Consider the following 14599-nt stretch of genomic DNA (forward strand, 5'->3'; position numbering starts at 1 on the left):
GTGGTGTGTGTCATGTTGAATGCTGTGTGAGATGTGGTGTGTGTCATGTTGAATGCTGTGTGAGATGTGGTGTGTGTCATGTTGAATGCTGTGTGAGATGTGGTGTGTGTCATGTTGAATGCTGTGTGAGATGCGATGTTTGTTTTGTTGAATGCTGTGTGTGAGATGTGGTGTGTGTCATGTTGAATGCTGTGTGAGATGTGATGTGTGTCATGTTGAATGGTGTGTGAGATGTGATGTGTGTCATGTTGAATGCTGTGTGAGATGTGATGTGTGTCATGTTGAATGCTGTGTGAGATGTGATGTGTGTCATGTTGAATGCTGTGTGAGATGTGGTGTGTGTCATGTTGAATGCTGTGTGAGATGCGATGTTTGTTTTGTTGAATGCTGTGTGTGAGATGTGGTGTGTGTCATGTTGAATGGTGTGTGAGATGTGATGTGTGTCATGTTGAATGGTGTGTGAGATGTGATGTGTGTCATGTTGAATGCTGTGTGAGATGTGATGTGTGTCATGTTGAATGGTGTGTGAGATGTGATGTGTGTCATGTTGAATGCTGTGTGTGAGATGTGATGTGTGTCATATTGAATGCTGTGTGAGATGTGATGTGTGTCATGTTGAATGCTGTGTGTGAGATGTGATGTGTGTCATGTTGAATGCTGTGTGTGAGATGTGGTGTGTGTCATGTTGAATGCTGTGTGTGAGATGTGATGTGTGTTTTGTTTATCTTTGACCCCTCTGCCCTCAGGGTTTTAAAGGGAAGCATGGACATGTTGGCTTCCCTGGGCAGAAGGTGAGTTGACCACACACGTGCGCACACACACACTACTTTTCAGTTTGTCTGTCTGATGCCTGCTACCATACAGAACACCAATACAGACTATGAGCACATTGTTATGGATACTGGTTACTCACCCCTCTCCCTCTGTCTTCCTTCTCTCTTCAGGGTGATGCTGGGCCTGTTGGCCCACCGGGGTCAACTGGTAGACCAGGACTTGAGGTAAGTCAAACCAAATGTTGCATGCACCTGCTCAATTCATGTTGTTTGATGTTTGAATGATGTCCATATGGAATGATTGAATGAGAACCATTTCGAATGACAACATCAATTGAATGAAGGATTTTGTCACAATATGTGTCAAACTGAGAGCAACCTTTGACCTTTTGCAGGGTGATGCTGGAACCCCAGGGCCTCAGGGTCGACCCGGTCCCCCAGGACACCTTGTGAGTACATGAACTTTAACCTCTCACCTACAGTCACCTCCAGAATTATTGCCACCTTGATAATGATGAGCAAAAAAATAAATACTGAATAAATAATACAAATAATGAGTTCTATTGTCTGCTCACAAACATGTTCAAATGTTATTATGTTGCACTAGCTAGTACAATTGCTCATAGAAAGATACTTTGTTTAACAAGTAATAAAAATAAAAATAAATATTAATTATTGGCACCCCTAAAGATTCTTTTAAATAAAATCAAACAAAATAAAATCTTCATTTAACATTCTACATTTGCAGTCAAATGACCAAATCACCCTCTAGTGGCCTCCTGGGTGGAATGTTATTCATATTTTCCTAATTCCTTAATTAATAAACGTTATTTTAACAAAAATGCTGAAACTTTTGTGGTTTTACGCCGTACGGTTTTTTGATATTTCAATATTCTGTGATGTATTTAAAGTGTAATATTGGGATGCAAACCCAAACTTGAATACATTTCAACTCTATATCTGACATGGTACAGGTGTCTTCTTTTTTTAAGCCCATAACCATGTGTGTGAGGTGTATACTTTTGTTTGAAAGTAGATTTGTTTAAGACTACCAAGGAACACTGCGTGACCCTGATTTAGCCCAGTGCAGTAAAGTTCATCTCAGTTTAAGGAACTGTATTGTGTCCTTCCATGGCTTCCTGTTTCACTGGGGTATAAAAAATAGGTAACACGCATGTAAAAAAATATATAAAAAAATATGTGTCATCACCATGGGGAAAGACAAAGAGCTCAGAAAATGAGACGAATGGTTATTGAATATTGACCTTCATAAATATAACAATGGGTACAAATAAAATTCTAAAAAATAATAATATGCATGCCTCTTAGCACTATTAAGATGTTTAAAACCACTGGAACAGTGGACGCATGGATGTGTATCTTGTCCCCACGCACAGTGAGACTGGTGGTTCAGGAGGCAAAGGAAAATCTAAGGGCCACAGTTGCAGAATTACAGAATTTGGTCACATATTGGGGTCAACAAGTCTCCAAATCTATGATTAGATGCCACCTCCATGCCAATATATATTTTTTTAATATAACCTTTATTTAACTAGGCAAGTCAGTTAAGAAGAAATTCTAATTTACAATGACTGCCTACCCAAGACAAACCCTAAACCGGACGATACTGGGCCAATTGTGTGTTGACCTATAGGACTCCCAATGATGTCTGTTTGTGATACAGCCTGGAATCGAACCAGGGTCTGTAGTGATGCCTCTAGCACTGAGATGCTAGAGGCATCTGAGAGCATCCTGACGGGTTGCATCACTGCCTGGTATGGCAACTGCTCGGCCTCCGACAGCAAGGCACTACAGAGGGTAGTGCATACGGCCCAGTACACGATTGGGGCCAAGCTTCCTGCCATTCAGGCCCTCTATGCCAGGCGGTGTCAGAGGAAGGCCCTAAAAAGTGTCAAAGACTCCAGCCACCCTAGTCATAGACTGTTCTCTCTGCTACCGCACGGCAAGCGGTAGCACCAAGTCTAGTTCCAAGAAGCTTCTAAACAGCTTCTACCCCCAAGCCCTAGGACTCGAAAATAGAGCTCTTTTGGACAACCAATCCAGCGGTGGGTTTGGCGTCGAAAGAAAGATGCAGTGGACACAAAAAATGACCTCATACCTACTGTAAAATATGGTGGTGGATCTTTGATGTTATTGGGCTGCTTTGCGTCCACTGGTCCTGGGGCCCTTGTTAAGGTAAACAGCATCATGAACTTTACCCAGTACCAGGACACTTTAGCCAAAAACCTGGTTTCCTCTGCCATGAGGCTGAACATTGGATGTAAGTGAATCTTCCAGCGAGACAATGACCCCAAGCACACATCAAAATCCACAAAGAAATTGTTATTTGTCCACACTTGAACCTCCACACTTGAACCTCCACACTTGAACCTCCACACTTGAACCTCCACACTTGAACCTCCACACTTGAACCTCCACACTTGAACCTCCACACTTGAACCTCCATACTTGAACCTCCACACTTGAACCCCCACACTTGAACCTCCACACTTGAACCTCCACACTTGAATCTCCACACTTGAACCTCCACACTTGAACCTCCACACTTGAACCCCCAACCTGTTGTTTGAATTGACGAGGGAAGTCCGTGAGACCAAAGGATATCAAGGATCTGGAAAGATTCTGTATAGAGGAAGGTTCTGAGATCCCTCCCAGTGTGTTCTAGAATCTCCTAAAACATAGAAACATGCTCAGTGCTCTTTTCCTACCAAGGGGAGGGTACACAATGTATTGGAAACAGGGGGGCCAATCATTTTGATACCTATCTTTTTTAGAGAAAAAATGATGAGTTGTTAAACAAAATCTCTTTCTCTGAGCAATTGTATTGGTATAAAACAATATAATTGTCCTTTTTTGGGGGCATTCAATATAGCTCAGTATTTGTATTATTTATTTCATAGTATTTTTTGCTAATCTTTATCAAGGGTGCCAATAGTTTTGTAGGTGACTGTATATGACTCTTGGTTTGTGTTATATTTTGTGTGTTCGTTAATGAGGTTTGTGTTGTTGTATTCTGTGTGTTCGTTAATAAGGTTTGTATTGTTGTATTCAGTGTTCGTTAATACGGTTTGTGTTATATTCAGTGTGTTCGTTAATAAGGTTTGTGTTATATTCAGTGTGTTCGTTAATAAGGTTTGTATTGTTGTATTCAGTGTGTTCGTTAATAAGGTTTGTGTTATATTCAGTGTGTTCGTTAATAAGGTTTGTATTGTTGTATTCAGTGTGTTCGTTAATAAGGTTTGTATTGTTGTATTCAGTGTGTTCGTTAATAAGGTTTGTATTGTTGTATTCAGTGTGTTCGTTAATAAGGTTTGTATTGTTGTATTCAGTGTTCGTTAATAAGGTTTGTATTGTTGTATTCAGTGTGTTCGTTAATAAGGTTTGTGTTGTTGTATTCAGTGTGTTCGTTAATAAGGTTTGTATTGTTGTATTCAGTGTGTTCTTTAATAAGGTTTGTATGTGTATATGTTGCTAACAGCAGTATGTTTTATTGGTAGGGCACTGCAGGAGCAGCGGGACCCCCAGGCCCAGCAGGCCCAGCTGGAGTGGTGAGAGGAAATATTATCATCATCAATATGTCTCTTTTATTCTAATGCAGAAGGAACACATAGCATCTGCATCAAACCCTGGTTTATCTGCATGATTACATGGACTTTTAGCGTTGTGTTCTGTAAGTGTTATTTCTCAGAAAAGGTTACTCATCAGACTGTCTCTCTGTTATTTGTCTGTCTTTTTTCTCTCTCTCCTCTCTCTGTCTCTCTGTCTCTCTCGCACACTCTCTTCTCTTGTTATTTTCTCTCTCTCTCTCTTCTCTCTCTCTCCTCTCTCCCCCCTCTCTCCCCCTCTCTCTCTTTCTTCTCTCTTCTCTCTTCTCTCTCTCTCTGCTCTCTCCTCTCTCTCTCCACTCTCTCTTCTCTGTCTCTCTCTCTCCTCTCTCCCCTCTCTCCCCCTCTCTCTCTTTCTCCTCTCTTCTCTCTTCTCTCTCTCTCTCTCTAGGGTATACAAGGTGAGAAGGGCCAGGCAGGAGACAGAGGGCTACCAGGGATGGGTGGGCCAGCCGGACCCCCTGGCCATCCTGGAATGCAGGTCAGTACACACACTCCTATTGTTTCAACACGTATACTGCAGATATAGAACAGGATAGATATGCATGTCATGGAGATGTCTTGGTGCTACATCTTCTTTCTATTCCCCTCTTCTCTCTCCGTCCTTCTGTCTCTCAGGGAGAACCAGGCAGTGATGGAGCAGCGGGTAAAGACGTGAGTAATTATTCTGATGTGGTGTTTGTCACATTCTGTGTCTTCCAGTAAATATGGTTTAAAGGTTTTCATGTACATGTAGCTAGCTGTGTTGTGAGTATACAGCGTCGTTATCTCACTGATCTGCGTTCACAGGGATCACCTGGTCTGCCTGGAGACAATGGACAATGTGGTACAAAGGTAAGAGTCACTGCTGTGTGTGTGTGTGTGTGCGTGTGCGTGTGTATGCAAGGAATACTATAGTAAACTGTAAATACTAATATCTGCAAAAACGCTATAGTAAAAAACAACCATATATTAAAGTATGCAAAAATGCTACAGTTTTGTAACTATAGTAATACTACAATATTTATACCATACTGAACTGTAGTAATACTACAATATTTATACCATACTGAACTGTAGTAATACTACAATATTCATACCATACTAAACTATAGTAATACTACAATATTTATACCATACTGAACTATAGTAAGACTACAATATTTATACCATACTAAACTATAGTAATACTACAATATTTATACCATACTAAACTATAGTAATACTACAATATTTATACCATACTAAACTATAGTAATACTACATTTTTTATACCATACTAAACTATAGTAATACTAAATTATTTATACCGTAGTAAACTATAGTAATTATTCATGTGGACTGGTTACCTCAGATATGGCCTCCGCTACTAAAGAGTATTATGGGAGGGTAGTCCAGGGGCTGAGGGCTGTAGTCCAGGGGCTGAGGGCTGTAGTCCTGGCCAGGATCCGGTTCTGAACACTCTCTGTTAGTTCTGGCTGATTCAGCAAACTCCCTCAACTCCGACATCAGACATCAGTTATGTCCCAAATAGCACCCTTTCCCTATATAGTGCACTACCATTAACCAGAGTCTTATGGGCCCTGTTTAAAAGTAGTGCACTATAAAGTGGATAGGTTGCCATTTGGGCCGTATCCATCATCTGATGAAGCTCCTTTTGGCATGACTCTCCACATTCACCTCAAATACCCTCCCTGGCAATACCTCGTTTTACTAACTCAGCCCTCCTGTCCCTCTACACTGAAATCCTCTACACCAGATACAGTACAGTAACTGTAGTCCTCTACACCAGATACAGTGCAGTAACTGTAGTCCTCTACACTAGATACAGTACAGTAACTGTAGTCCTCTACACTAGATACAGTACAGTAACTGTAGTCATCTACACCAGATACAGTACAGTAACTGTAGTCCCCTACACTAGATACAGTGCAGTAACTGTAGTCCTCTACACCAGATACAGTGCAGTAACTGTAGTCCTCTACACCAGATACAGTACAGTAACTGTAGTCATCTACACCAGATACAGTACAGTAACTGTAGTCCCCTACACTAGATACAGTACAGTAACTGTAGTCCTCTACACTAGATACAGTACAGTAACTGTAGTCCTCTACACCAGATACAGTACAGTAACTGTAGTCCTCTACACCAGATACAGTACAGTAACTGTAGTCCTCTACACCAGATACAGTTCAGTAACTGTAGTCCTCTACACCAGATACAGTAACTGTAGTCCTCTACACCAGATACCAGTACAGTAAACTGTAGTCCTACTACACCAGATACCAGTACAGTAAACTGTAGTCCTACTACACCATTGATACCAGTGCAGTAAACTGTAGTACCTCTACACCATTGATACCAGTACAGTAAACTGTAGTCCTACTACACCATTGATACCAGTACAGTAAACTGTAGTCCTACTACACTATGTATACCAGTACAGTAAACTGTAGTCCTACTACACCATTGATACCATGCTAAACTGTAGTCCTACTACACCATTGATACCAGTACAGTAAACTGTAGTACCTCTACACCAGATACAGTACAGTAATACTGTAGTCCTCTACACCAGACTACAGTGCAGTAAGACTGTAGTCCTCTACACCAGACTACAGTACAGTAACACTGTAGTCCTCTACACCAGATACAGTGCAGTAACACTGTAGTCCTCTACACCAGACTACAGTACAGTAATACTGTAGTCCTCTACACCAGATACAGTAAACTGTAGTCCTACTACACCAGATACAGTACAGTAACTGTAGTCCTCTACACCAGATACAGTACAGTAACTGTAGTCCTCTACACCAGATACAGTACAGTAACTGTAGTCCTCTACACCAGATACAGTACAGTAACTGTAGTCCTCTACACCAGATACAGTACAGTAACTGTAGTCCTCTACACCAGATACAGTACAGTAACTGTAGTCCTCTACACCAGATACAGTACAGTAAATGTAGTCCTCTACACCAGATACAGTACAGTAACTGTAGTCCTCTACACCAGATACAGTACAGTAACTGTAGTCCTCTACACCAGATACAGTGCAGTAACTGTAGTCCTCTACACCAGATACAGTACAGTAACTGTAGTCCTCTACACCAGATACAGTGCAGTAACTGTAGTCCTCTACACCAGATACAGTACAGTAACTGTAGTCCTCTACACCAGATACAGTACAGTAACTGTAGTCCTCTACACCAGATACAGTACAGTAACTGTAGTCCTCTACACCAGATACAGTACAGTAACTGTAGTCCTCTACACCAGATACAGTACAGTAACTGTAGTCCTCTACACTAGATACAGTACAGTAACTGTAGTCCTCTACACCAGATACAGTACAGTAACTGTAGTCCTCTACACCAGATACAGTACAGTAACTGTAGTCCTCTACACCAGATACAGTACAGTAACTGTAGTCCTCTACACCAGATACAGTACAGTAACTGTAGTCCTCTACACCAGATACAGTACAGTAACTGTAGTCCTCTACACCAGATACAGTGCAGTAACTGTAGTCCTCTACACCAGATACAGTGCAGTAACTGTAGTCCTCTACACCAGATACAGTGCAGTAACTGTAGTCCTCTACACCAGATACAGTACAGTAACTGTAGTCCTCTACACTAGATACAGTACAGTAACTGTAGTCCTCTACACCAGATACAGTACAGTAACTGTAGTCCTCTACACCAGATACAGTACAGTAACTGTAGTCCTCTACACCAGATACAGTACAGTAACTGTAGTCCTCTACACTAGATACAGTACAGTAACTGTAGTCCTCTACACTCAGATACAGTACAGTAACTGTAGTCCTCTACACCAGATACAGTACAGTAACTGTAGTCCTCTACACTAGATACAGTACAGTAACTGTAGTCCTCTACACCAGATACAGTACAGTAACTGTAGTCCTCTACACCAGATACAGTACAGTAACTGTAGTCCTCTACACTAGATACAGTACAGTAACTGTAGTCCTCTACACCAGATACAGTACAGTAACTGTAGTCCTCTACACTAGATACAGTACAGTAACTGTAGTCCTCTACACTAGATACAGTGCAGTAACTGTAGTCCTCTACACCAGATACAGTACAGTAACTGTAGTCCTCTACACTAGATACAGTACAGTAACTGTAGTCCTCTACACTAGATACAGTACAGTAACTGTAGTCCTCTACACTAGATACAGTGCAGTAACTGTAGTCCTCTACACCAGATACAGTACAGTAACTGTAGTCCTCTACACCAGATACAGTACAGTAACTGTAGTCCTCTACACTAGATACAGTACAGTAACTGTAGTCCTCTACACCAGATACAGTGCAGTAACTGTAGTCCTCTACACCAGATACAGTACAGTAACTGTAGTCCTCTACACCAGATACAGTGCAGTAACCAATATAGTTATTCTCTATCCCCTGGATAATGTTATTTACTGTGGGAGCGGAGACATGAGATGAGGTGATTTGTCATTGTGACAGGAAGGCTTTGTCATGGCTTTTAACTGTAGTAGTACAGAATACAGAGGAGAATCTCTTTATCTTCTTCCTCTTCTTCTGCTCTCTATTTCATCAGTCGGGTCCAGTGTCCGGTGGTGACGTGTAAAAGTCAGCCCTCCTTAATGGCCAGCTTTGTTTCACATAAATCACACATGTCTGTCTCAGGATGTTGTTTACAGTGTGTGGGCTAGGCTCCATACAGAGTGCATTTACTGAGTCTGGGAGGCTGTGCATCCCATATGGCACCCTATTACCTATGGGCCCCGGTCAAAAGCAGTGCACTACATCGGGAATAGGGTGCCATTTGGGATACGATCCTGTGTCTGTGTTTTTATTGTGTAGAAGGACGTAAGTAAGGAATACGCTAGAGGCTGGGTCGGGCCCGATTACAATCTAAAGTGGACACTGCCCCCTTGTTGACTCTCCTTCAAGGGTCTGACAGGAATAGGTTCAAATCAAATTGTATTAGTCACATGCGCCAAATACAACAGGTGTAGACCTTACAGTGAAATGCTTACATACGAGCCCCTAACCAACAATGCCGTTTCAAAAAAATATGGATAAGAGTAAAAGATAAAAGTAATAAGTAATTAAAGGGCAGCAGTAAAGTCAAAAAGCGAGACTATATACAGGGGGGTACCGGTACAGAGTCCATGTGCGGGCACTGCAAATAGTCTGGGTAGCCCTTTGATTAGCTGTTCAGGAGTCTTATGGCTTGGGGTAGAAGCTGTTTAGAAGCCTCTTGGACCTAGTCTTGGCGCTCCTGTACCGCTTGCCGTGCGATAGCAGAGATAACAGTCTATGACTAGGGTGGCTGGAGTCTTTGACAATTTGTAGGGCCTTCCTCTGACACCGCCTGGTATAGAGGTCCTGGATGGCAGGAAGCTTGGTCCCAGTGATGTACTGGACTGTTCGCACTACTATCTGTAGTGCCTTGCTGTCGGAGGCCGAGCAGTTGCCATACCAGGCAGTGATGCAACCAGTCAGGATGCTCTCGATGGTGCAGCTGAAGAACCTTTTGAGGATCTGAGGACCTATGCCAAATCTTTTCAGTCCCCTGAGTTGGAATAGGTTTTGTCGTGCCCTCTTCACGACTGTCTTGGTGTGCTTGGACCATGTTAGTTTGTTGGTGATGTGGACACCAAGGAACTTGAAGCTCTCAACCTGCTCCACTGCAGCCCCGTCTATGAGAATGGTGGTGTGCTTTGTCCTCATTTTCCTGTAGTCTATAATCATCTCCTTTGTCTTGATCACGTTGAGGGAGAGGTTGTTGTCCTGGTACCACACGGCCAGGTCTCTGACCTCCTCCCTATAGGCTGTCTCGTCGTTGTCGGTGCTCAGGCCTACCACTGTTGTGTCATCAGCAAATTGAATGATGATATTGGAGTCGTGCTTGGCCGTGCAGTCATGAGTAAACAGGGAGTACAGGAGGGGACTAATCACGCACCCCTGAGGGGTTGGTGGACACAGTTTGATAGAAGTTGGATTGTTGAAGATACATGAGTGTCATTGTGCAGGAGTTCATCTTTTCAATCTTCAATGTAAAACACTGTTGTCGGTGGTTGAACAGTACTCTTCAGTGATTGGATGTCTGACTAACTCACTACCTCTCAACCCTCTTCTCTCTTCTCCTTTTCTGACTCTCTCTCCCGCTCTCTTTCTCTCAGGGTGAGCCAGGTGCCCCAGGTCAGAGGGGTACGCCAGGGGAGCGAGGTCGCCCCGGACCCCCTGGTGGAGGGGGGTACTCCTCCAAAGCTGATACCCCAGTGATGGGCCCAGTGGGACCGAGGGGAGAGAGGGGCACCCCGGGCTCACCAGGCCCTTCAGGGTCCACTGGACCTCCAGGAATACCAGGCAACGAGGTGAGACCTTAGCTACTAAGGTGAATTGCATCGATTATGAATTGATTACTTGTTATGTTTGTGTTTGTTCCACAATGTCTAATGGAACACAAAACCAACAGTTTGGTCAAAAGACTAAAACCCAAAAGTGGTGGTTAGGTCTTCTCTTATGTCTCTCTCTCTCTCTCTCTCTCTCTCTCTCTCTCTCTCTCTCTCTCTCTCTCTCTCTCTCTCTCTCTCTCTCTCTCTCTCTCTCTCTCTCTCTCTCTCTCTCTCTCTCTCTCTCTCTCTCTCTCTCTCTCTCTCTCTCTCTCTCTCTCTCTCTCTCTCTCTCTCTCTCTCTCTCTCTCTCTCTCTCTCTCTCTCTCTCTCTAATCCACAGCCTGTGGTCAACTATGACAACATCAAGGACTTCATTCGCCAGCAGGTCATCAAGATATTTGATGGTGAGAACATGGTCTTATTTTCGTTTAGGTTTATCACCAATACTTTGCATCTTCCCGTATTTCCTAATTGAGCAATGGCAGAGAATGGAAACAGCTTTATTGATTATTAGGTGGTTTATCTACTGGAGTTGTACTGTATCCCCCTACAGAGAGGATGGCCTACTTCATGTCTCGCATGCAGCAGCCACAAGAGGTATCGTCCCCTGGTCGTCCTGGCCCCCCAGGGAAGGAAGGTAACCCAGGTAGAAATGGGGCTCCAGGGGCCCCGGGTCAGCCAGGACAGATAGGCAGAGAGGGTCGCCAAGGAGTCCTGGGACCACAGGGTGAGTCTAGACTTCACTTGATTTCTTTTGTCGTAACTCCTGAATACCACGGTCATGATAAATACATAGGAGATCATTAACAGTTATGACAAGTGATGTCAGCTTAGCGTAGCATAAAGGTTAGCTACTCTCTCAAGTGATGTCCTCTGTCGTGTCTGCAGGTCCACGAGGTCTGAAGGGAGAGAAAGGTGACAAGGGTGTAGGGGAGATGGGTGACAGTGGACCCCCAGGAGCACCAGGTGAGACGCCACATCAGCCTGTTGAAATGTTTAACTCTCCACTATCCTGCCAAAGCTTCATTAAGTTAGATCTTTCAACTTCTCTGCTCTTTTATAGTCACTGTGTATCCAGTGCTTCAATGATGTTCTCTGTCCCTTCATCCCCCTGCCCCAGGTGTCCCGGGCCCCCCAGGCTATGGCAAGATGGGCCCCAGCGGCCCCGTGGGTCAGCAGGGGATCCCTGGAGTCTCAGGAACCCCTGGACAGCCAGGCCAGAAGGGCAGGGAGGGCCGGTGTAACCCCTCTGACTGTATGAGCCAACCAATAGAGTGGAACCCTAAGGGCCCTCCCGTCAAGGGCCCCTACTAGAGAGAGAGAGATTATTGAAGAGGAGAGGAGGCGAGGAGACACAGAGAAGATGGAGAGATAGAAGAAACCAACCCAAAGACCAGAAGGCACTAGAGACAGAAGTGGAGGGGTGAAGAGAGAGAGACGAGAGAACAAAAGACCAGTCAATCAACAGAAGTCATCCTAGGAAAACAAGTGAATACTGAGGCACCCATAGTTGATGTGGTCCTCTTCATCCATCCCTAATTCATCAAAGTGTTTGCCAGTTAGCTGTCCACCTCACCGCCTGTGTAGAAAATATATACAGATGTAGGATCTTAATTTGAGCCAGTTTGCTAAAGCAGGAAAACAATCCTGCAGCAACAGGAAATGTTAATTATTATGTAGATTATAATTAATGGACGTTTTTGTCGTGGTTGATACATGTTCCTAATAGAAAATCAAGTATTACATTTCTAAGTGGAAATTACAAACGTTAGAAGCCTTTTTAAACATCAAATACACTACACATTTTAAATGTCCTGCATTGTAGGAAAGTTCATCCTGCAACAGCGTGATCAAATTAAGATTTTACATCTGTATGTGTAGGACCTTCTTCTAACTGAAGACTTAGTCCTGGCTGAAGGGGCTTTGATAAAGGAGATAATGTGGACACCACTATCCTGCCTCTCTACTCTCTGTCTTATCCGTTCTGTTCATTCCTTCAAAATTTCCCAACTTTAGCTGTAAGTTCATTCTATAAGATATACATGCTTAGTTTGATAATACCAGCAAGAGCAAATCCAGCCTTCAAAAAACTACCTGCAAACTCTTCCTCATCATCACTATCACCCTCGTCTTCATTCTGATTATAAAACGTCGCCCGTTAGGAGAATTAGACAGCTGCTTTGTGCTGTTCTGCTTTGATCTTGCCTCTCTCTAGCAATAGAAACAGAATGAATAGAACTGACATGGCACTCCCATTCCAAATGTTCTTTATTCTTTATGCATGCTATGTTGTTTATGTTATTTCTATGCTTGAATATACACCATCACTTGAATGATGTCTGATGCTTTAACAGATCTGTACGCTATATAATGGCCTTCTCACCTTCTCTTCCCTGTTTGTGTGAGAAGAACATAATGTCCACCTTCCCAGAGTGCCTGTTTTGTAAATATTTATATTTATATAATGGCTTTTTATACCTTTTGTATTTTGGAGTTGGCGTCAGCATGGCTTACCGTGTGTTTGTTATGGTCAACTGTCATGTATCCACTACCAGTGGGTTTAAAAAAAAGATTTTATAGGGAGTAATTTGTTCTGTAAAACAAATTATTTATGAGGGAATTGTGCCTTTTGTATAAAAGCAGATTGGATTTATATATGGTGGTATTATTATGCTTTGGAAGGTATTTTCATGCGTGTCTTATAAAGTACAGGACATCATGTTCAATGGTAGCATTTTCAAAACTGCCTCAAAAATTACTTTTCTCGTTATATAGCAATCTATTAACAGGTGTCTTACCACACTACCAAACTTATTTTTCACAACAGATGAACTTGAAAGGGATAATTTGCTCCTCGAGTACACCACTGGTGTACCTAGGATTTTCAGAAATCCTGGTTGAAAGATTCCCAGAATCAGGAGGGGATAAGCAGGAAATCTGTGAATGTTCCAAACAGAATTTCTGGAAGCTTGGTGATTTTGGGAAAGTTCCCATAATTTAGCGATCCTAAGCAGAAGTACATTCTTTATGACCACTAAGAGTTTTCAATGTCATTATCAAACATAAGAGAAAAAAGTTGAATATCCATATTCACTCATACCATCGCTGGCATCACTGTGCCAACCAGCTTCTCCCTGTATCCATTACTAACTGAGTACAACTTGTATGTCTCCTGCCTTGTATGTTGTGTTGTTTTTTAGTTTGACCTGTCATATATACACTACAGGGTGTCACCAACCGCTAGCTATGTAATGGATATCACCAGGTTTAGAATCATATAGATGTTCTGAGTTGTTATTGGAGTTTTTTCCTGAACATGTGACCTGTCCAGAGTATTTCCTGGTCAGGAATAACTACTGACCCTAGGTATACTAAATACCCAAACAATAACATATCTCCCCTCTTCATTCCTAGCTTTTACAAATATCTTGTTAAAACAACAGCACTGTTTCCCTGCTATTCTCAGTAGATCTGATTGTTTCTATGTTACCGGTACATTTTATTAAGCCATCCTGTGTAAAGAGATGTTTTTTTTTATGGAAACTTTTCTGGAAAAGCTAATAAATTTTGCAAAGCAGACATGTTGTTGATCAACAGATCAGAGACATCCAAGTATGTAATGTGACTAGTTCACTGTGGTGTTGCCACACCATCAATGTGCACAGTGTCTTTCCTTGGAAGGCCTTTCCTTGGTTCTCTGATTGAAAGCATACTAAGGATAAAACTTTAACTAGCACTTTATTTTAATGATTCTGCTTTTCAAGTAAGCCGATTGCTAGAGCTGTTATTGTATAAACTCCAAGCCACCTGCAAGA

The 14599-nt window shown here is 42.5% G+C and overlaps 1 protein-coding gene across 3 annotated transcripts in view; it reads left to right on the forward strand.

Moving 5' to 3' along the window:
• LOC139559195 (collagen alpha-1(XVI) chain-like) overlaps positions 1-14363 on the forward strand; it is a 136322-nt gene extending 121959 nt beyond the window's left edge. For all 3 annotated transcript variants that reach the window (XM_071374972.1, XM_071374969.1, XM_071374973.1), the window contains 12 exons: positions 747-791; positions 945-998; positions 1169-1222; positions 4292-4342; positions 4791-4880; positions 5018-5053; positions 5189-5233; positions 10569-10763; positions 11125-11188; positions 11338-11511; positions 11673-11750; positions 11905-14363. In XM_071374972.1, the coding sequence (XP_071231073.1) occupies positions 747-791; positions 945-998; positions 1169-1222; positions 4292-4342; positions 4791-4880; positions 5018-5053; positions 5189-5233; positions 10569-10763; positions 11125-11188; positions 11338-11511; positions 11673-11750; positions 11905-12098 (1080 nt within the window). In that variant the 3' untranslated portion in view covers positions 12099-14363. The remainder of the gene's footprint in view (positions 1-746; positions 792-944; positions 999-1168; positions 1223-4291; positions 4343-4790; positions 4881-5017; positions 5054-5188; positions 5234-10568; positions 10764-11124; positions 11189-11337; positions 11512-11672; positions 11751-11904) is intronic.
• Positions 14364-14599: the final 236 nt, after the last annotated feature.

This window comes from Salvelinus alpinus, chromosome 29 (genome assembly GCF_045679555.1).
Source record: "Salvelinus alpinus chromosome 29, SLU_Salpinus.1, whole genome shotgun sequence".
Lineage (NCBI taxonomy): Eukaryota > Metazoa > Chordata > Actinopteri > Salmoniformes > Salmonidae > Salvelinus > Salvelinus alpinus.